This window comes from Nicotiana sylvestris, chromosome 3 (assembly GCF_000393655.2).
Source record: "Nicotiana sylvestris chromosome 3, ASM39365v2, whole genome shotgun sequence".
Classification (NCBI taxonomy): Eukaryota; Viridiplantae; Streptophyta; class Magnoliopsida; order Solanales; family Solanaceae; genus Nicotiana; species Nicotiana sylvestris.
This window is the reverse complement of record NC_091059.1, coordinates 21,244,025-21,267,194: the sequence shown is the minus strand read 5'-3', so window position 1 is coordinate 21,267,194 and position 23,170 is coordinate 21,244,025. Positions and strand designations below refer to the sequence as shown.

Here is a 23,170-nt window from a genome sequence, read left to right as displayed (position 1 = left end):
AATCCTTGAAGCCAAATTGCCTCTTTCACAGCATCTGTAATAGCCATGTACTCTGCCTCTGTTGTAGACAAAGCAACTGTTGACTGCAAAGTAGACTTCCAACTAACTGGTGCCTTTGCAAAAGTAAACACATAACCAGTAGTTGATCTTCGTTTGTCCATATCACCCGCAAAATCTGAGTCACAATATCCAACTACAGACTGATTGTCTTCCTGCTCAAAAACTAACCCGACATCTACAGTATTATGAATATACCGTAGAATCCACTTCACAGCTTGCCAATGCTCCTTCCCTGGATTGTGCATATATCTGCTAATAACTCCAACAGCTTGTGAAATGTCAGGCCTTGTGCAAACCATTGCATACATCAAGCTACCAACAACATTTGCGTATGGTACCTTTGACATATACTCTCGTTCAGCTTCATCCATTGGCGACATAGTAGTACTTAGCTTAAAATGGGAAGCAAGTGGAGTACTAACTGGCTTAGTCTTGTCATCTATGCCAAAACGTTGAAGTACTCTCTTCAAATATTCCTTTTGAGATAAACAGAGTTTCTTTGAACGTCTATCTCTAATTATCTCCATGCCAAGAATTTTCTTTGCCTCACCCAAATCCTTCATCTCGAACTCCTTCTTCAGTTGAATCTTCAACTTATCAATTTCTTCCAAATTCTTGGAAGCTATCAACATATCATCAACATATAGGAGAAGATATACAAAGGAACCATCTTTAAGCTTGTGCAAATACACACAATGATCGTATTTGCTTCTCTTGTACCCTTGCCGCAACATAAACTCGTCAAATCGCTTGTACCATTGTCTAGAAGATTGTTTCAATCCGTACAACGATTTTTCAAGTTTGCACACCATATTTTCTTTTCCAGCAACTTTGAATCCTTCTGGCTGAGTCATGTAGATTTCCTCCTCCAAGTTTCCATGTAAAAACGCAGTTTTTACATCCATCTGAACTAGTTCCAAATCCAATTGTGCTACCAAAGCCAACATAATTCTAATGGAGGAATGTTTTACAACTGGAGAAAACACTTCATTGTAATCAATTCCCTCCTTTTGAGCATATCCTTTGGCCACCAATCTTGCTTTGTAGCGAACATCTAATTGGTTAGGAAATCCTTCTTTCTTTGCAAATACCCATTTGCACCCAATTGCTTTCTTTCCCTTCGGGAGATTGGCCAATCTCCATGTATGATTCTGATGAAGGGACTGTATTTCATCATTCATGGAAATCCTCCACTTATCTTCTTCTGAACTTTGGACAGCGTCTTTATAAGTAGTAGGAACATCATCAGCTACAATTGAGGTTGCACAAGCAACCGTCTCTATGAGACGAACAGGTTTCGTTATTGTTCTTTTTGGCCTGCTGGTTGCTATTGATTCAAGTTGTTGTTGAGATTCCTGAGTTGGAATCTCCTCTACTGGCTCTCCTTCCAGAGGGTAATCTTCATTTGTTTCCTCCTCTGCTTCTTGTGTAGGAAAAATAAATTTTCCCTCAAACTCCACCTGCTTAGAAGCACCTTCATTTTGTTTGGTATCTTCTGTTACCTTATTTACCATAGCAAATTCATCAAAGGTAACATCTCTGCTGAATATTACTTTCTTTGTCATAGGACACCATAAGCGATATCCTTTGACTCCAGAAGTAATTCCCATAAAAATAGCCTTCTTTGCCCTTGGATCCAATTTTGACTCCGTCACATGATAATATGCAGTTGAGCCAAACACGTGCAAAGAGTTATAATCTACAGCAGGTTTTCCGTACCATTTTTCAAATGGTGTTTTGCCATCAATAGCAGCAGATGGTAGACGATTAATGAGGTGACATGCATATGTAATTGCCTCAGCCCAAAATTCTTTGCCCAAGCCAGCATTGGACAACATACACCGTACCTTCTCCAGCAAGGTCCGGTTCATACGTTCTGCCACTCCATTCTGTTGTGGTGTATGTCTAACAGTGAAGTGTCGGATGATGCCATCATTTTCACAGACCTTATTGAAATGATCATTTTTGTATTCACCTCCATTGTCTGTGCGAATACACTTGATTCTCCTGCCTGTCTGATTTTCCACCATCGTCTTCCATTTGAGAAAAATTCCCAACACTTCATCTTTGCTCTTCATTGTATACACCCATACTCTTCGGGAAAAATCATCAACAAAGGTTACAAAATAGTGCTTCCCACCCAATGAAGGTGTTTTGGAAGGACCCCAAACATCAGAGTGTACATAATCCAAAATGCCTTTAGTATTATGGATCGCTGTACCAAATTTAACCCTTGTCTGTTTCCCTTTAACACAATGCTCACAAAACTCCAAGTTGCAAGCCTTTACTCCTTTTAACAATCCTTGATCTGATAGAGTTTTCAAGGATTTTCCTCCAGCATGTCCCAAGCGCATGTGCCATAGCTTGGTTGCTTCTGCCTCTTTGTCGTCACTGGATGTTACTGTCGCTGTCCCAATAACTGTACTGCCACGATAGCGGTACATATTATTATTCTTCCGATTAGCCTTCATTACCACTAGTGCACCGGAGCATACTCTCATCACTCCATTTTCTGCAATGATTTTGAACCCTTTTGATTCTAGGGCTCCCACAGAGATGAGATTCTTCTTCAAATCCGGTACATATCGAACATCTATCAATGTTCTGATCATTCCATCATGGTTCCTTAATCGTATTGAACCAATGCCATATGAGGTAAGAGGGCTGTTATCCGCTGTGTGGATGACTCCATATTCTCCTTCTTGAAATTCCACGAACCAGTCCCTGTTGGGACACATATGATAGCTACAAGCCGAGTCCATCAACCATATGTCTGATGATGTTGATGACTCTGTTGTAACTAATGAGAAGTCTGAATCATCACAATCAGCTACATTTGAATCCATAATAGCCTTTCCATTGTTATGTTTGGCCTTATTCTTCAACTTCGGACAGTCTTTCTTCCAGTGCCCTTTTTCTCGACAAAAGGCACATTCATCTTTGCTGGGTCTGGATCTTGACTTGGATCTTCCCTTCTTTGTCCTCGTTTGATTTTGAGGACGACCCCTCACAAACAGTGCTTCTCCTTCTCCGCCCTTCTGTTTTTCTCGCTTTCTTTGTTCATAGCTGTACAAAGCTGAACAAACTTCTCTGAGAGAAATTTCGTCATTTCCATGGAGTAGAGTAGTTTCAAGGTGCTCGTACTCATCAGGAAGTGACGCCAACAACATTAAGGCCAAGTCACCATCATCATAAGTTGTATCCATATTTTGCAAATCTGTGACCAACTTATTGAAACTGGTGATATGTTCATTCATCGTGGTACCAGGAACATAGGTGAAGTGAAACAGTCTCTTCTTCATGTACAATTTATTTTGACTGTTTTTCTTCAAAAATTTATCCTCCAGTGCTTTCCATAATTTACTTGCAGAAGTTTCCTTTGTGTATGGATATTTCTGCTCTCTAGCAAGGTAGGATCGAATGGTACCGCAAGCAACACGGTTGATAATTCTCCAATCTTCTTCTCCAATAACATCTGGTTTCTTTTCTTCAATGGCCAGATCTAACCCTTGTTGAAAAAGGACATCTAGAACCTCGCCTTGCCACATCCCAAAATGTCCGGACCCGTCAAAAATTTCTACCGCAAATTTCGCATTTGACACAATTCTTGTCATAAGCGAAGATGCCAATGATGACGTATTGTTGACACTTGATGTAGATTCTTCTTGTTTATTGTCCCCCATATTTGACACAAATATTATTTAATAGCTGACGACACAAATCAAGATTATTTCCTTTCTGATGTAGAAGATCAGACTAAGCTGCAACTACAGAGCATACTCAGACAGAACCTTGACTCAGTTACCAAGATAAATCTTTTCTGATGTGGAAGATCAGACTATGCTGCAACCACAGAGCATACTTAGACAGTACCTTGGCTCTGATACCAATTGTTGCGGAAGCCAAATGTATATAGTGTGAATAAGTCACAACTACTATACCAAAAATTATGACAGCCACCAAATAATAAATAAGACAATAAAACAACAATAAAGGGAACACCAGAATTTACGAGGTTCGGCTAATTTTGCCTACTCCTCGGACACAACCAATATTTTATTTCACTCCAAAAATACAAGTGAAATAATACTAAAAAGAGAAGATACAAATGCCTTAAACAGATGAGAAGGCAAATGAGAGGTGTGTTTCAATCCTAAACATTAGGCCTTCTTTTATAGGGGAAAAATCCCCTCCAAACTTAACTCCCAACCAATGTGGGACTTTGGCATTTTGCCAAACTTCAACAAATCTCCACCTTGGCAAAATTCCACATTTTCAATTCTCTCTCAATAACAAATTTTGGTTGTGTCTTCATCTTCAATCTTCAGTGTTCAACAATGTTGATCAAATCCAAACAATGTTGAAACTTGATCGCAGTCACCACCTTAGTTAGCATATCAGCAGGATTCTCCGTAGTATGAATTTTCTTCACTGTGACTCCTCCTTCTTCTATGATTTCTCGTACGAAATGATACCGAACATCAATATGCTTCGTCCTTGCATGATAAACTTGGTTCTTCGCTAATTGAATAGCACTTTGACTATCACAAAAAATTGTGATACCTTTTTGTTCAACACCAAGCTCCTTTAGCAATCCTTGAAGCCAAATTGCCTCTTTCACAGCATCTGTAATAGCCATGTACTCTGCCTCTGTTGTAGACAAAGCAACTGTTGACTGCAAAGTAGACTTCCAACTAACTGGTGCCTTTGCAAAAGTAAACACATAACCAGTAGTTGATCTTCGTTTGTCCATATCACCCGCAAAATCTGAGTCACAATATCCAACTACAGACTGATTGTCTTCCTGCTCAAAAACTAACCCGACATCTACAGTATTATGAATATACCGTAGAATCCACTTCACAGCTTGCCAATGCTCCTTCCCTGGATTGTGCATATATCTGCTAATAACTCCAACAGCTTGTGAAATGTCAGGCCTTTTCTCCTTTTATAGCTAATCCTAGGAGAAGATGTAATGCCTTTGTCTTAATGAGGAAATTATGAGCAATAAATGACATTAAAAGAAACGTTACATAATCATTTCTTTTTAAATCAAATATTCTAACGTATTTGATATTTAATGCTATATTTAAACTCTTTTACGTCATCAGATTCGTATCTTCAACTTCTTCCGATCTTCGGTCTTTAGATGACTTGGATAGGTACGAGACTCGTACCTATTTTAGTAACGGTCCGCACCAATGTTGCTTTCTTTTTCCCTTATCTGTTGTCACCCGTGCCTCTTGGCTATTTATTGTGTTTTGACCGTTTGACCAGTCCACGTGTCATGCCACGTCACCTACAATGTAAATTCAGTTTTTTCCCAATACAGATAGTCCCCCCACTTTCTATTTATTTATCAAGTAAATAATTGGGAAGTGGATCTTCGTAAAAGGGAATTTTTGCCGTAATTAATATTATGACAAATACTGACGCTTCAATTGTCCCTTCTATTTAATGCTTTACATACGTGTCACCTTCTGATTGATTCTGCAATTCTACCCCCTTTTTTCGAGACTTCCTCATTCACACTATTCACGAAATGATAGTTGCTTTTATTATAGGCTTTCCTTCATTGCACTTCTAAGTTTGACGGTTGTCATTATAAGCATTTTTAACCCTCTTTCGTTTACCTCCTTCTTCATAGATTTTCAACAATCAATTTCTTACTTACTTGTATTTTCTCTCCCTTTTGGTACATCCTTCTTCAACAATGTCATCTCCAAACCCCAACCCTAGAAAAGTTCCAATTCTCGATCACTTCCCCAATGCCCCCAGAAGACATAGAAGAGGCAGAGGAGGTAGGCTTTGGAGCTTGGGCCTAGGGTCCGCTCGTGATGGTTTATCTGGTCCTGCTTCTTCTTCTCTTAGTATCGGGAGTTCTATTCCGAAGACCCCTTCTTCTAAAGGTAAAGAAATCATTGACTCTTCTCAAGAACCTTTAGCCGATGAAATTGTTCCCAGTGATTTGTCTTTTGGGGGTGATAGAACATCTCTTCAAAGGCAAATTGTAAATTTAGAAAAATCTGACACTTATCCTTCATTAGTAACCGAGCTTACAATTCCTACCATCAGAAGGGATTGTAACTGGAGCAATAGTCTTCGAATGTCAATTCCTTCCCCAAATCAGAGAATTTCTTCCTTTAGAAATGGTTACTCTTTTGTTTATACGTACCCATTTACTTTGGGTTGTAATCCTCCGGTTGACCCAGTCATTATTAATTTTTGCCATTTCTTTAAAATCTGTTTGGCCCAAGTCGGTCCCCTAGTGTGGAGAACAATGGCTTGTCTGAGGTACTTATCTGCCAAAGCCAATGTCGACTTCACCCTTTCTCACCTTATTCATTTATATCATCCCAATTTAATGCGCCATGGGGTTTTTACCTTAACTGCAAGAAGCAAAAAGGTTTTGGTAAGCCCTGAAGATGACAGGGATCGTGGATGGTACACCCGTTACGTTGCTGTACGTACGGTGGACTTGCTTGGTGAAACAAATATTCCCTTCCCTGAGAAGTGAAATTTTGCACGTAAGTTTCCTTTTATTTACCGCACCTATTTTTGAGAATTCTGATTCTTTTTCTCACTTCGTCTCTTTTTTGGTTTTTTGTAGCAACCATGGGAGATGTGGAACTTATTCCTGACTTCCTGGTTGGGTAGATTCAATTTTGAAGATTGCTCCTAAGGATCAAAGAACCTGGAAATCAATTTCATCTTTACATGGTTGGAAGGTGAAAACACATGGTATGTCTCTTTTTACATGTTTTTTTTCCTTTTTACATGTTAAGCACCTTTTTCTCAGTGTTGATTATGTATCCTTCTTTTGATCAGATTTGGTGTTAGAGGAATGACAGCTGAAGTAGCTATGGCCATTCGCATGTCTGCTAATGCTGCACTTGATTTGAACAAGGCTCGAGCTTCGCTTCCCAAAAGGAAAGCTATAGGAGAAAGTTCTGAGAATGAGGAAGAGGAAGATACCTCTTTAATTACCAGGCCAAGAGTTAGGAGACGAGTCATTAATAATGATGAAATTGAAGATACCCCTGCTCAAACTTCATCCACCGAGCCTGTTTTGATTCATTCTGACGAGGACACCGTGCCAAAAGATACTAATGAATTAACTCAGCGTCTTTTTGATAGTGGTTTTGAGAGTGGCGAGCTCGGCCCTGTTTTTGATGAAGCTCCTCTCTCCTCATTCGTTCCTATTTCCTCCATTCCTTTGCCGGTTTCAACTGCACCTGTTTCTGTTCTTGTGTTGGTTTCTTCATCTTCTCCTTCCATCCCTTCTTTGACTCCTATGGCTCCTGCTGCTGTATTTACCTTTTCTACTACTCCTCCTTCCATGGCTCCTCCTCCCTTCGTTCAACATACATAGGCGGGTTCTAGCAGTAGAACCATGGCTATAAGAAGTGTTACTCTTGAGATTCCTGCCAACCATAGCCTTTTGAGAAAGACTGGTAGAGCTGATATTTGGCTCGAGCCTCTAATCAGTGATATTGAGAAGAAGAAGATGGAGAGCCACAACTGCCTGACTCTGATGAATGACATAGTTCATTCTACTTTGAAGGTATTTTTCCTTTACCAACAAGTTTTTTGTTTTTAATCTACAAATCCTCATTTCTATGAGTTGTCTCTGTAGGCTAACCTCATTGGTACCGAATTGATGGGAAGAATTTCCCTTTTGGAAAGAAAAACCCGTGAGTCTGAAAAATCCATCCATGAGGCCGAGGAAATAGCCAGGGGAGCCCAGCTTGAAGCAGCTAATTGGATAGAACAGTTTGAGAATGCTCAGATGGACCATAGAGGAGTTGCAAGAAAGTAGAAATCTCCTGGAGCAGCAAAAGCGTGGTTTGAATTCTGAACTAGCTACTGCCAAGGCTTCTTCATGCCAATTTAAAAGAGATAAAGAGCTTTTGGAGTGCTCATTGTCAGAACAACTATCAAAGGCTAGTGAAGAAGTCAGGGAGCTTAAGGCACTTTTAGCCAAGAAAGAAGAATATGCAGGAGAATTAGTGCAAAGCTTGACTCAAGCTCAAGCTGACTTACAGACCTCCTCTGACGAGATTCGAGCTTTGAAGAGTTCTCATGCCTCCTTTGAAGCTTCCCTTGATTCCCATTTAGCTGAACATCAAATATTGAAGAATGATCTTGCTATGTGGGAAAGGGAGTATGGGCTTCTGGAGGAGAACTTCAACATAGAGGTGAGTTGGGCTTTCCTGAAATCTCGCCGTGATGCTCTGATGGAAGCTGCTCAGGAAAGCTTCGATTTGCAATCTGAATTAGCCAAAGTCTTAGACACTATCGAGAAAAGTCAACAACCTATTGATACTCCTTCTCCTGCACTTGAAGCTCCTGGAACGGAAGAGCTTTTAAATGAAGAAGTGGCTACTGCAGCAATTGAGGTTGCAATTTCGGCTCCCGAGGGTGAAACTTCTATGACACATTCCATGGAAGCTGAAGCTCCTGTGATTCTTGCTCCCTCGGTGATTTCAACATTCCAAGCCCAATTAAAATTGCTCATGAAAATGAAATTGCAACTTCTGATGTTCCAACCCCTTTAGTGACTAGCTGAAAATGAAATTGCTGTTTTTGTTTTTATTAATTGGTGGTCTTATCCCTTGGCAACTTTAAGGGATATTTTGACGAAGTCCCCAGTTATCATAATGGGGCATTTGTAAAAAACAAATATTTTGCTGACTAAGTTTGTACTTAGTCTTTTATATTAAGAAGTTTTTATTGGTACTTCCGTATATTTTATTCTTGCCCATTTATCTAGGACTTATAGAATAGCTTAGTATTTTTATCCTTTTAAAATGCTTTATGATTCTTCTCATGGATTATCAATATGAGGCTTATAAAAGAGGGCCCTTTTATTTTATCGACACTTAATGAAGAAGATGTCTCAACTTCATAATGGTGTTATAATACGATGAAAGAAATAGGAATACACATGTTTTGTATGAAACAACTTTGGCAAGTTTCTATTCATGAACTTTAACAAGTGTTTGACTATTACATGTATTACAATACATTTACAACTTTCTCGTAACTGTTTTTTTTGTAACAGATTTGTACATAACATAGAATAAACAAGGTTTTTCTTCATAACCTGTTTCAGTACATAGTCATGACCCTATCTTTATATATTAAGAAGGGTTTGAGAGGTGACTTTTTTTATGAGTTTGAGAGATGACTCTGTTGTTCTCATGAATGCTGAAGACTTCGTAACCTTTTCTCAACACTTGTCTCTTTGTGGCCGACTTTTGTTCGATATTCGTATCTGCACTTCTACACATATCTGTGTACAATATGTAGTCCCCTAAGTGTTTGAGCGGTGAAGTATGAAGCCTCGAGCACTTGTTTATTTCTTTTACTTTGGCCCTTTTCCTGAAACAGAAAGATATACGGTACTCAGAGGTGCGATTATAGATGAAGACTGCCAAACTCGTGTGTATTTCCATCAGATTAATTATAACCCTGGGCTGGGAATTTAAGAATACTCCATTTTGCCTTGCAGGTTGTGACTCATCATTTGGCACGAGTTAGGGTGTTTTGCCTAGCATCTAAAATCGTTAGTAAAACATTAATAATTTAAGAGAGAAATTTTAACATGGTGATACCTGACCGTAGGTACTTTCTCAAAATTAATATCTTTTTAAATGGACGGTATTCCAATGTGAGGGTAAAATTTTGCCGTCCATTGTCTCCAACTGGTATGCTCCTTTTCCCGCAATGTCACGGACTTTGTACGGTCCTTCCCATGTTGGACTTAGCTTTCCTGAGTTAGCAGCCTTTGCAGATTGGAACACCTTTTTAAGCACGAAGTCCCCAATTTTGAAAAAAACTGAGGCGTTCTTTCCTATTGTAATATCGTTCAATTACTTACTTTTGTGCTGCCATTCTTATCAATGCAGCTTCTCTTTTTCATTCAAGTAAATCAAGGTTGACCCGCATCTCTTCATCATTAGATTCCTCCGTTGCCTGATCGTACCGTGTGCTTGGCTCACCTATTTTAACTGGAATTAAGGCTTCTGCACCATAAACCATTGAAAATGGTGTTTCTCCAGTGCCTGTTTTGGTCGTTGTACGATAAGCCCATAATACTCCAGGTAACACCTCAGGCCAATTACTTTTTGAATCCTGTAACCTCTTCTTCAAGTTGTTGATAATGACTTTGTTAGTAGATTCCGCTTGTCCATTACCTACTGGATGGTATGGCGTAGACGTTATCCTTTTGATCTGCCAACTTCGAAAATATTCTGTGATTTGAGCTCCAATGAATTGTGGTCCATTGTCACACACAATCTCCTTTGGTGCTCCAAAGCGGCATATTATATTTCGCCATATGAAGTCTTTAACTTCCTTCTCTCGTACCTGTTTAAATGCCCCTGCTTCTACCCATTTAGTGAAATAATCTGTAAGTACAAGTAGAAACTTTACCTGACCTTTTGCTTGTGGAAGTGGACCTACGATATCCATTCCCCATTTCATAAAGGGCCACGGGGCTATAACAGGATGTAGTAACTCAACTGGTCTGTGCATATTATTGCCGTACCTTTGACATTTATCACATTTGGACACGAAACTGGTTGCTTCTTCTTCCATCTTAGGCCAATAATATCCTGTGCGAGTTAATGTTCTTACCAGTGACCGTCCCCCTGCGTGATTCCCACAATGTCCTTCGTGCACTTCTCTCATCACATATTCTGTTTGAGAGGGTCTGAGACACCTTGCTAGTGGTCTACCGAACATCTTTCGATAAAGATTTCCTTGATATAAACAATATCGAGCAGCTTTTTTGTGAAGCGCGTGAGCCTTTCCTTTGTCATTAGGCACGGTACCGTGTTGTAAAAAGGCAACAATTTCGTTTCTCCAATCCCATGTTAAATGATTAAAATTTACCTCATTTTTATCAGATTCGAGAACGGAATGAAATAAATGTATGACTGAAGCATTTGTATCGTTTGCTACGTCTGTTGCAGATGCGAGATTAGCTAAAGCATCCGCCTCTACATTCTCATCTCTTGGGATCTGCACTACTTTCCAAGTTTGGAATTGCTTTATTAACTCCCGTACCTTTGCGAGGTATTCTTGCATTCGTGTCTCCCTGGCTGTATAAGTCCCCAGCATTTGATTGACCACGAGTTGAGAATCACTCTTGATTATAATCTGTGTTATGCCGAGTTCTCGTGCCAATTCTAAACCTGCAATTACAGCCTCATACTCTGCTTCATTGTTAGTTATAGAATGACATTTTATAGCCTGTCTAATAGTCTCACCCGCAGGTGGTACGAGGACTATCCCTAGGCCTGCCCCTTTTACATTAGATGAACCATCAGTGAATAAAACCCAAGTCCCCGGGTTTGCACCATTAAAAACTAGTAATTCTTTTTCTGCTTCTAAATGCATCCCCTGGCTAAAATCAGCCAAGAAATCAGCTAGTACTTGAGATTTTATAGCGGTCCTGGGTTGATAAACAACTTCATATTCACTTAGTTCTATAGCCCATTTTGCTAATCTTCCTGAAAGTTCGTGTTTATGCAAAATATTTCGAAGCGGAAAAGCAGTAACTACATTAATGGGATGAAATTGAAAATAAGGTCTTAATTTTCTAGATGCCATGATCAAAGCTAATGCTAATTTTTCTAGCTGTGGGTATCGTGTCTCAATATCCAATAAGGACTTACTTACATAATAAATAGGAGATTGTTTACCTTGGTCCTCGCAGACTAAAACAGCACTCACTGCGGCTTCAGATACGGCCAGATAAATGAGAAGTTTTTCCCCCACCTTCGGTTTTGCCAACAACGGTGGTTTTGACAAATAAGCTTTCAAATTTCTAAGGGCTTGTTGACAATCTTCATTCCATTCAAAATGATCTTGCTTTTTAAGTGCAGAGAAAAACTTAAAACACCTTTCTGAGGATTTGGAAATAAATCTCCCCAAAGCTGCAATTCTTCCCGTTAATCTTTGTACTTCCTTTTTATTAGTAAGGATATCAGGGATTTCTTCTATTGCTTTGATCTGAGAAGGATTCACTTCAATACCACGGTTAGAAACAAGAAAACCCAAAAACTTACCTGATGCAACTCCAAATGCACATTTTTCTGGGTTGAGTTTCATATTAAATTTTCGCAAAATTTCAAATGTAACAGATAGATGAGAAATATGATCATGAGACTGCTGGGTTTTGACGAGCATATCGTCTATATATACCTCCATTGTTTTCCCTAAATGTTCTTGGAACATTTTGGTGACCAACCTTTGATAGGTTGCCCCAGCATTTTTGAGACCAAAGGGCATTACTTTATAACAGTAAGTCCCCCTGTCTGTGATGAAAGAAGTTTTTTCTTCATCACCAGGATCCATTTTAATTTGATTATATCCCGAGTATGCATCTAAAAAACTTAAAAGTTCATGACCTGCGGTTGCATCAATTAGTTGGTCTATATGCGGTAAGGGAAAGGAATCTTTTGGACAGGCTTTATTTAAATCGGTATAATCTACACAAACACGCCACTTACCATTTTTCTTGGGTACAACCACCGTGTTAGCTAACCAAGTAGGATATTTTACCTCACGGATTGATCCGATTTTTAATAATTTTTGGACCTCATCCTGAATCACCTGGTTCTTGAAAGCACCTTGCTTTCTTTTCTTTTGCTTTATTGGTGTGAAAGAAGGGTCCTCATTGAGTTTATGAGCCATCACATCCGATGGTATCCCTTTCATATCAGCGTGGGACCAAGAAAAACAGTCTAAGTTAGCTTTTAAAAATTCGATTATCATACCTCGCATGTCTAAGCTTAAATTGGCTCTGACATAAACCTTCCGTTCAGGCGATTGCTCAAATAATATCACTGCCTCGAGCTCTTCAATTGTCGTTTTGATGCTTTCATTTTCTTCAGGTTCCTGAATTGTGTCAGGCCTTGAGTCCAAATCTGTCTTTTCTTGTTCAGCTGAAGTTTGATCTTCTTTACCTTCAACTGTTTCCTGTAATTGCTATTTTTCTTTATTTACGGTGCTCGTACTTGTTATAGCGTTGACACTTCTAGCCATCTGCTGATCCCCACGAATTTGGAAAATTCTCCATGGTGATGGGAATTTAATAACTTGATGTAGAGTTGATGGGACAACATCCATATCGTGTATCCATAGTCTCCCCATGATCATATTGTAGGCCATTTCCATATCAACTACCTGAAATTTAGTTTCTTTAACAATACCCGTAGCAAAAGTTGTTAGAATTACCTCTCCTTTTGTTACCACACTTGAATTGTCGAAGCCTGACAAGGTGTGCGCCTTGGGTATCATTTTGTCTTCAGCTTGCATTTCACGTAATACCCTTAGTAGTATAATATTTACGGAACTCCCTGGATCAATCAAAACTCGTTTTACATAAGTATCATGCACAAGTAAAGATATTACCAGTGCATCATTATGTGGAGTTGTCACTCCTTCGGTATCTGCGTCATCGACTGAAATACTTTCATTTTCTAAGACCTGCCGCACCCGTTTCCCGTGTGTAATTGTTAACTTAGAAACCTTGTTGGAGGATGTGTAGGTTATGCCGTGAATATCTTCTCCCCTACTTATCACATTCACTGTCCTCTTGGGTGAAGGAGGCTATGGTGGCTCTTGCCTATTTTTCATATAAGCTTGTTTTCCTTTCTCGCTAAATAACTCAGTGAGGTACCCTTGCTTCAATAGATGATCCACTTCACTCAGCAAGAATCTACATTATGAAGTTTTGTGCCCGTGATCATTGTGGAATTCGCAACAATGATCTGGATTGCGTCTATTTGGATTTGACCGCATCTCTTTTGGCCACCGTACCTTATCTCCCATGCTTCTTAAAATAGCCACGAGCTCGGAGGTAGAGACATTAAAATTATATCCGCCGAATCGTGCCTTTAAACTCCTGTCATCATCTCGTGATTCTTGTCTGTTCCGATCATTCCTGAATTTTGAAGAAGAACCAGAGTCCCTATTCCTCGATTTTTGATCATATTGCTGGCTATCTTGTTTCGACCGTGGTTCTTTTCCTGCAGGTCCCATATATGGATCGTACCTGTTTTTACCTGATCTTTTTTCGGTTTCTGATCTTCGGGGACCACCCCTTTCTTCATGATGAAACTTAGGTACGGTATCTTCTTCAATTCGCAGCTTCGTACTATACCTGTTGTAAACATCATTCCACGTGGTTGCAGGAAATTCTCGAAGGCTTTCTTTGAGTCGTCTCGTGGCTTCAGAACTTTTGTCATTTAAATTACTTGCAAAGGCTATTGCAGCCCAGTTGTCAGGCACACGGGGTAGAGTCATTCTTTCACGCTGGAATCTATCAACAAAATTTCTAAGCAACTCCGAATCCCCTTGTTTGATTTTGAAAATATCTTCCATTCTTTTCTCAACCTTTTGTGCTCCCGAATGTGCTTTAATAAAAGAATCTGCAAGCTCAGCAAAAGAATTAATAGAATTTTCAGATAAAAGAGAATACCAGGTTAATTGCACCCTTGGTGAGTGTTTCTCCAAATTTCTTGACCAGTACTGATTCAATTTCTTGTTTGGTCAAGTCGTTGCCTTTCACGCCTGTTGTAAATGCAGTCACGTGGGTCTGTAGTACCATCATATTTCGGGATGTCAGGCATTTTGAACTTTTTCGGAATTGGAAGGGGAGCAGCACTTGGTTTCCATGGTTGTTGTGAGTATTTGTCCATGTCTACTCATTTTATTACAGGCGGAACTCCAGGGATTTGCTCAATACGCTCATTTTGTTCCTTAATCTGTTTCTGCAAGGTTAGTACTAAATTTTGCAAATATGAATTATTTGAATTACCTGGTCCCCCTTCCTGTGGTTCACTGGTGGTTGCTCCGTTTCCAGAATTATCAAGACTAGAACGGGGATTCTCCAATGTATTATTATTAGGAGTTGGTGTGGGTGGTGCAGCAGGCAATCGACTAACTAGAGCCTGAAGAGCTTTGCCGACCTGTGCATCAATTAGCTTTTGTTAAGCTTAAGTTGTAACTCCTTCAAAGTGTTCAGATTGTTCTTGTTGATCAGCACGGGATTCAGTAACAGGAGTGCCTTCACGAGATTGACGTGGTGAATCTGGAGGGGAGGGAACCACGTCACCTTGATTTTGATGGATTTGATTTTCATGGTTTCCCAATGTGTTATTACTGTTATTGTCGGTGTTGTTGTTTGACACGGTGACGACAATGGACAAGATATAGCTTAAAAGAAAAGATTATCAGATTTCCGGTAACGGAACCAATTTGTTTAACCAAAAAATCTGAGTCTTTGATCAAAGCTAAAAAGAAATTCGGGTTACTGATAATCAGGAGACAAAAATAAAATATTTTTGTGAATGATGGTAAAGCAATAAAAAATTTTGTATTTCAGTAAGATTCCAATAGTATTCCCTCTCCTTACAGATGGTGAGTTCTTCTCCTTTTATAGCTAATCCTAGGAGAAGATGTAATGCCTTTGTCTTAATGAGGCAATTATGAGCAATAAATGACATTAAAAGAAACGTTACACAATCATTTCTTTTTAAATCAAATATTCTAACGTATTTGATATTTAATGCTGTATTTAAACTTTTTTACGTCATCAGATTCGTATCTTCAACTTCTTTCGATCTTCGGTCTTTAGATGACTTGGATAGGTATGAGACTCGTACCTATTTTAGTAACGGTCCGCACCAATGTTGCTTTCTTTTTTCCTTATCTGTTGTCACCCGTGCCTCTTGACTATTTATTGTGTTTTGACCGTTTGACCAGTCCACGTGTCATGCCACGTCACCTACAATGTAAATTCAGTTTTTTCCCAATACACTACCAAAGAAAATTGTTAAGGTGATAGAAGCAACATGCAGAAGTTTTCTATGGACAGGCACAACTGATATATCAAGAAGAGCACTACTAGCATGGGAGAAAGTATGATGGCCAAGAATAGAAGGAGGATTTAATGTACTACATCTGGAGGCTTGGAACACGGCTGTTGTGATTAAACTACAGTGAAACCTATGCACAAAGAATGATAAGATGTGGGTAAAGTGGGTCCATATATACTATGGGAAAGGAAGAAATATTTGGGAAGTTCAATTCAACCAAGCCTCCTGGGTTCTAAACAAGATACTAAAAGCTAAAACATATCTGTCAAAGGCAGGGTTGTGCATCAATGATCTACTGAAAATGAATTCATACTCCATAAAAGTGATGTACCATCAGTTGAGAGAAGACTATCCTAAAATGCCATGGAGGAAACTAACTTGTAACGACTATGATGTACCTAGGTGGGGTTTTATACTAAACCTAGCACTACAATCAAGGCTACAGACCAAAGACAAGGTAGCAGGCTGGGGATCGATGATTGATCAAAAATGTGAGCTCTGTAAGAAAGAAAATAAAAACATGCAGCATCTATTTTTTGAATGTAAGGTGACTAGAGAGGTTTGGGAAAGATTATTGAAATGGCAGGGAATTTAAAGATTAGTGATGACATGGAATGAAGAAGTGGAATGGGCAACATAGAAAATGAAGGGAAAAACACCGAAGGTAGAAGTATATAGAATGACATTAGCAGGCTGCATCTACTACATATGGACAGAGAGGAACTCAAGAATATTCAAGGCTTAGTCTCAGCATGTAGAGGGGATACTTAAATCATTAGTTCAGGACATCTTTCGAGAGGCAACAGGTAAACTAAGATTAAATGTAGATTGAGAGAGCTTAATAGTTATCCATAGGCATAAGAGATATAGATATAGAGAGGAAGGCAAGATGATCACGTTGGGGCTTCATGTCCAACTTGTAGGTAATAGCTCAGTGATTCTCTAGTTTTTCCAGTTTTGAACTTGTACATATTTGATACTTGGTAATAAAATTCTTTAATTACCAACAAAAAATGTAATTCGATATCACTGACTTAAAATTCTAGGTTTATTTTGACATACACAAGGTGTGCATTATTTTAAACAACTATTCTCCTATTTAGTCAACTTGTTACAGTGCATATTGGTCACTAAAAGCTCTTACACCACATGTGAAATTGCTCAATGCGCAAAAATGGATTATGGTGATGTCGTTAACGCTAATGCACATCCATAACAAATTATGAAACAATTAATTACATAAAAGCTGAAGAGTGATTGTTGACGTTTCATGCATTGCTGAAATTGATTCATCAATTCTCGAAGTTGACAGATATTGGTTTTATCTCTACGTCATTGTAGTAGCCCTAGACACATTTGATATATTCAAGTCTTGACATATTTGAAAGTACAAGAGGGGGTGAATTATTTATTTTTATATATTAATTGCTACCAGTTGACTAGTTTTCTAATTAGTCGACTAGATGTAATAACTTGATAACAGTAAGGACTGAATTTAAGATGCAGAAATTAAAGACACCAGAATTTTTATACTGGTTCGGATTCAATGTGAATCCTAGTCCAATACCCTTGGGTTGCAAGTGAGTTCTCTTTCAGTGAATGAGTTTCTCGAGTACACAGTGAATGGTGTGATCTACATCGATAACTCAGTTCCTATATCACTCGTTTCTCTTTGATACAATGCATCACTAGTGTTGTTCTCTCTTTCTTCTCTAACATATTACACAACAGATCTAGTAGAACTACAATGTTTGTTTGTAGTAGAACAAAGAGAGAGTATTTGGTTCGGTCAAAGTATATTTGTCTAAGACTTAAGGATGTGTATAAATACTTTGTAGGAGGCCGTTTGCTAAAGAGATTTGACAAACCAAGGGATTTGATCCTTGGGAAGAGATTGATTCTTTCCAAGAATAAGGTTATTTGTCATTGCTCTTCCTTGATGAGAGGGCATTGATAGCTTTCCTTTTTACAGATCTTGATGAGCGAGTTTTACTCCTTGATTATTGGTCCTTCCGAAATTAGCATCTTGTCATTTCTCTTCCTCATTGATAGCTTTCCTTCTATAGGCTTTGATAACGCGGGTTTCACTCCTTGATTGTCGATCCTTTTGAAAATAGCAGCTTGATTAATTATCTAGCAAGATCTTCGATGCTTATTTTCTATTTCAATCAATCTCTGATTGATTTCTATTCCGAATCTCCAATTGGTTAATTGATTCCTTCCTCTTGATTTATTTATTCTTGGATTCTTCCTTGACTTCCTATACCAAAAGCAGTTATATTATTTTTTATCATTAAAACTTAAACCTAACAATCTCCCCCTTTTTGGTGATGATAAAATAATATATATATATATATATATATATATATATATATATATATATGCATGTAAACATCAGTTGACTTCCCTGTGTTTTACTCCTGCCTCAATGAGTGCAGTTGGCTCCCCCTCAGTAGGTGCATTCTTTAGTCGACTGCTTCTGCAAGATCTCGAACTCCCCCTAAAGAGGTGCCAATGGGACTTCTTTTAGTGAGCTTCTCTTCATAGTCGACTTCCCTTGCAATGGATGTACTTGCACTATTTTGTACGAATATAGATATCCTTTCTCCCCCTTTTTGGCATCAGCAAAGAGGGGATATGATGCACTAGATGTACCTGCACTACAATGGATGTACCTGCACTATTTTGCACGAATATAGATATCCTTTCTCCCCCTTTTTGGAATTAACAAATAGGGGATAAGATAGCAACACACTATAGACTTAAACAAGATATGTGATAAACATGATATGCTAGCAGAGTTATGGCAAAACAAAACATAGTGTCTAGACACTATAAAGAAAAGAAAGAAAAAAAATTATCCAGACGACCGGTTATCTAGTCCAAAACTGCACAACAAAAATATTGTCTTAAGCTTCCACATTAACGACGTAAGAAATAGGTAAGAGTGTTACATATCGTCTTCTTTAGTTGATCAAAGTTGGTATTGGCTGAGATAGTCACTCCATCAAGCCTGTCGTGGACCTCCTTGAATGCCTTGATTGCGTTTTCCCTAACTCTGAAAACTGCAACTCTTATCTTTGAAACATCAGACCCTATCTCTTTTGAGATGGCATGGACATTTGCAATAGTAGACTGAGTAGCGGTAAGGAGATCTTTGATGGTGGACAACTGATTGTCAATGGCAACTAATTTCTCGGCAAGGTCAGGAACACTAGGACTATGATGGGAAATAGATGGTTTGGGTTTTGGATCAATTTGAGCATGTTTGAATTCACCTTCTTGTTTCTTTACCCATGAGCCTTTCACACACATATACCCTATACTAGCAAATGTTCTAGAATTGTAAGATTTTGAGACAGGTATGAAGGGATATTCAGAGATGGAGATATTATGTGCCTCCAGAATGTGAGTGATGGCCATGCCATAGGGCAAACTAGTAGGATCAACAACAATTTCAATCATAAAGTTGATGACCCAGGAGGAGAGTTTTATCTTGAGTTTTGTCACAAGGCACTAGACAAGAAAGGTATCTCTTTGTGGAGAATGATCCAGTACGAGGAAGCAGATGGACCTAACTAGTTTGGAAGAGAATCAGATGGACACTCAGCAATACACCATTTTGCTTGATCAAAAGTAATTTCAAATTCATCAGGCCAAGAATTTTTGAAAAGCATGGGAAAACCAGAATACATACACTGGAATATTGAATCAAACGTGGCACAACCAAGAACAATGCGCTTCCCTAACACTAAGGATTCCAACTTATCAGGCTTGCTAGAACGAAGATTTGCATAAAACATTCTCACTAAGGGTTCATAGACTATAGGAGGGGGAACATAGAAGAATTTAGACCAACCCTGATGAACAAACAAATTTTTTACTTTGCAATTTAGGGCATCCATGTCATCAAGGTCGACTATCCTCCAATGAGCAATGGTCTTGTATTTCAAAGCGATGTAAAAATGCCTATTTGGATAGTCCCAGAAATTTAGGTCAGACTCAAAAGAACTAAAGAGATCGATTTTCGGCTTCATTGGAGCAAAGAATTCAGGGGGTTCTTCCATAGGCCTTCTCCTAGGGTTTTTTCTCCTAAAGTGTGAGAGTGGTCCGAAAATTCCACCTGAGAGGAGGCAAAACCTTCAGAATGATCGGACTCTAGGTCTACCTGTTCTGGAGGTTGAGATGAGGGCTTACTTATGGAGCGAGTACTTTTTCTAGTAGAGCCAGAAGGATTTTTTGAGTGTTTGGCCATGGAAGATATTTTGGTAAGAGAAAGTTGTGGAGAGGGTTTCTAGGTGATGGGGACGATGGAGATTGAAAAAGGTTTTCAGGTATTTAAATGGGTTTTCTAACGGTTGAGTATAGAAAAGGAAGGGGTGTCAGTGAACAGATGTGATGATTGAGTTTCCTTCTTTGAAATCTGAACTGATGTGAAAAAAGAGGAAAAGAGAGGGAAATCGGAGGCACAATTAATGATCAGAAGACAACAAAGTTTAAATATTAGGCAAAAAATAGTAACACATAGGCCCCAAAATTAATGATTAATGCAAACAATACCAAGTAAACTCTCTTAAAGAGCAAAATTTGTCCTCTAGTAATGGCTTAGTAAAGATATCCGCTAGTTGGTCAGTAGTTCCAACAAAACATAGTTCTATGTTTCCCTTAAGAACATGATCTCTAATATAATCATGCTTGATATCTATATGCTTAGCCCTAGAATGATGCATAAGATGCTTAGATAGGCAAATAGCACTAGAGTTATCATAGAAAATTGGAATAAGTTTAAATAATAATTCATAGTCACCTAATTGATGAGATATCTATAGTAATCGTGCACAACATTCTCCAATGGAAATATACTCAGCCTTAGTCATGGATAATGCAATTGATCCATGCTTTTTACTGTTCCAAGATATTAGTTTCTTTCCAAGTAATTGACATGTTCCACTGGTGATTTTTCTGTCTTCCTTATCACCTGAAAGATCAACATATGAAAAACCTTCTAATTTAAAATTGTTAGATCATGGATACCATAATCCGTGAGAGATAATTCCAATGAGATATCAAATAATTCTTTTTACTGTAGTCAGATGTGATTACTTAGGAACTGACTGAATCCTAGCACATTTACAGACACTAAACATAATATCCGGTCGACTAGCAGTTAGATAAAGAAGTGAGCCAATCATTCCACGATACTTAGTATCATCATCAGGAATTCCCGGTTTGTCTTTGTCGAGACTTGCTGAAGGACTCATTACTCTGCCAATGGCTTTTGCATTGCTCAACTCCTTTGTATATTTTGTCTGACATATAATTGTTCCTTCTTCAGATTGTTGGATTTGAAGTCCAAGGAAGAACGTTAGTTCTCCCATCATACTCATTTCGAACTCACTTTGCATAAGATTTGACAATTCCGTACACATAAGAGGATTAACACTGTGAGCATGTGATTTTTTCCCTATATGAATTACTCCTACAAAATCCAAGAAAATAATTTTTTTTCCAATTATTTACCATTTTATAAGATTTTTGTAGGGTTTTATTAATTGTTTGCATTTTTAAGCACTTTTAATTTTTATTAAAAATCATGAAAAATACCAAAATACCATGCATGGAATTTAGATTTTGTTTTTATACTTTTTAGGATTAATTAGTTAATTAATTATTTTATTAAAAATAAAAATCACAAAAAATGGCTCATGTTTACATTTTACCTTTTAATTTTTTGATTAGTGATTTTTCTCTTTTATTTTGGAATCAAATCATCTTTATAATTATTATAATTAGATAATTAGTGTAACTTTACAATTTATATAATTTAGGAATTTAATTTGGGATTTTATTAATTAAAGAAAAGAAAAGAAAAACAAAAGGAAAAAGGATGAAAAGGGAAAAAGAAAAGAAGGCTGGATTTTAAAAAGTTGATAGGGCCAGTATTTCACCACAAAAACTGCCCCAAATCCAAGCTCAAACAATGAATTACCCTGTCCCGTTTTCCCTCCCATCAAACAACCCCGTTTATGGCCCTTGTCATCATAGCCTTGATCGTGTGTGATCCAACGGCTAGGAACTAACTTTATATAAAGCTGCCTTAACGGTTCCCCCTAATTTCGAACCCCTTCATTTCAGCTTCACTATAAACCCTAGCTAACCTAGCCTCCCCTAAATTACCAAACCCCCACCGGCCGGCGGCAACGCCTCAAAACAATCCAAACCGTCACCACACAATCAACGCCCACTCCTGTTTCCTAATCCATCACGAGTTTTCCCAAAATCCTCACCCACTTGTCTCAATTTCAAATTTGATTCCGAAAATTGAAAACCCTAATTTGTCCCCTTGTTGGAGTTTTAGACGGTTTTTAAGGATTTATTTGAGTTGGATTTTATGCCAATCGATTGTTCTCAGTAAGAACAATCGATTAGCATAAATATTGGCTCATTTATGTAACGACCCAACTGGTCGTTTTGAACAATTGCATCCGGTTCGACAGTTTGAGTTCAAGAGCAGCTTCACATTATGTATATCGACTTGTTTGTAGGGTTGGATTCAGTTTTCGGATGAATCAGAGTTGAATTGGAAAGAAGCAATATAGTCGTGGAAGCTTAAGCAAAGAGAATTTGACCGGATTTTGACTTATGAGTAAACGGCTCCGAAATAAGTTTTGGATGATTTCAGTAGCTTCGTATGGTGATTTTGGACTTGGGCGTGTGTTCAGATTTGGGTTTGGAGGCTTATAGGGTAATTTGATGCATTTTGGTGAAAGTTGGAAAAGTTAAAATTTGGAAAATGAAGAGGTTTGACCCATAGTTAACTTTTATGTTATCAAGGTCGGAATACGATTCCAAAAGTTGGAACAACTCCACTATGTCATTTGGGACTTGCCTGCAAAATTTGGTGTCGTTTGGGGTTGATTTGATATGGTTCAGACGTTTGGTTGTAATTCTAGAGGTTCTAGAAGTTCATAGTGATTTTCATGCGTTTGGGCATCTGATTCGTGGTCTTAGCAATGTTTGAAGTTATTTGAAAGTGGGGCTAAGTTAGTATGATATTATGGGATGTGTTGGTACATTTGGTTGAGGTTCCGGGGGCCTCGTGTGTGTTTTGTGGTGAATTTTGAGCGAGTCCGAGCATTTCGGTACTCTGAGATGGTTCTGGAACTTTTGGGAGTGCGGACCGCACCAAATATATGCGGACCACAGAGTAGAGTGCG

The 23,170-nt window shown here is 38.4% G+C and overlaps 1 protein-coding gene across 1 annotated transcript; it reads right to left on the bottom strand.

The window, feature by feature from the left end:
* Window positions 1–20,776: 20,776 nt before the first annotated feature.
* Window positions 20,777–21,340, bottom strand: LOC138887130 (uncharacterized mitochondrial protein AtMg00810-like). The gene is made up of 2 exons (XM_070168846.1): window positions 21,088–21,340; window positions 20,777–20,931 (listed from the first exon to the last, which is right to left on the bottom strand). The coding sequence occupies exons 1-2, from the start codon at window positions 21,338–21,340 to the stop codon at window positions 20,777–20,779; spliced, it is 408 nt and encodes a 135-aa protein (XP_070024947.1).
* Between the last annotated feature and the right edge of the window lie 1,830 nt (window positions 21,341–23,170).

Excerpts from the sequence above, each read along its gene's own strand:
- LOC138887130 (XM_070168846.1), bottom strand. The coding sequence starts at position 21,340 with ATGAGTATGATGGGAGAACTAACGTTCTTCCTTGGACTTCAAATCCAA. Across the intron at positions 20,932-21,087 it reads GGATATTATGTTTAGTGTCT|GTGATAAGGAAGACAGAAAA; the intron begins GTAAATGTGCTA and ends TTGATCTTTCAG.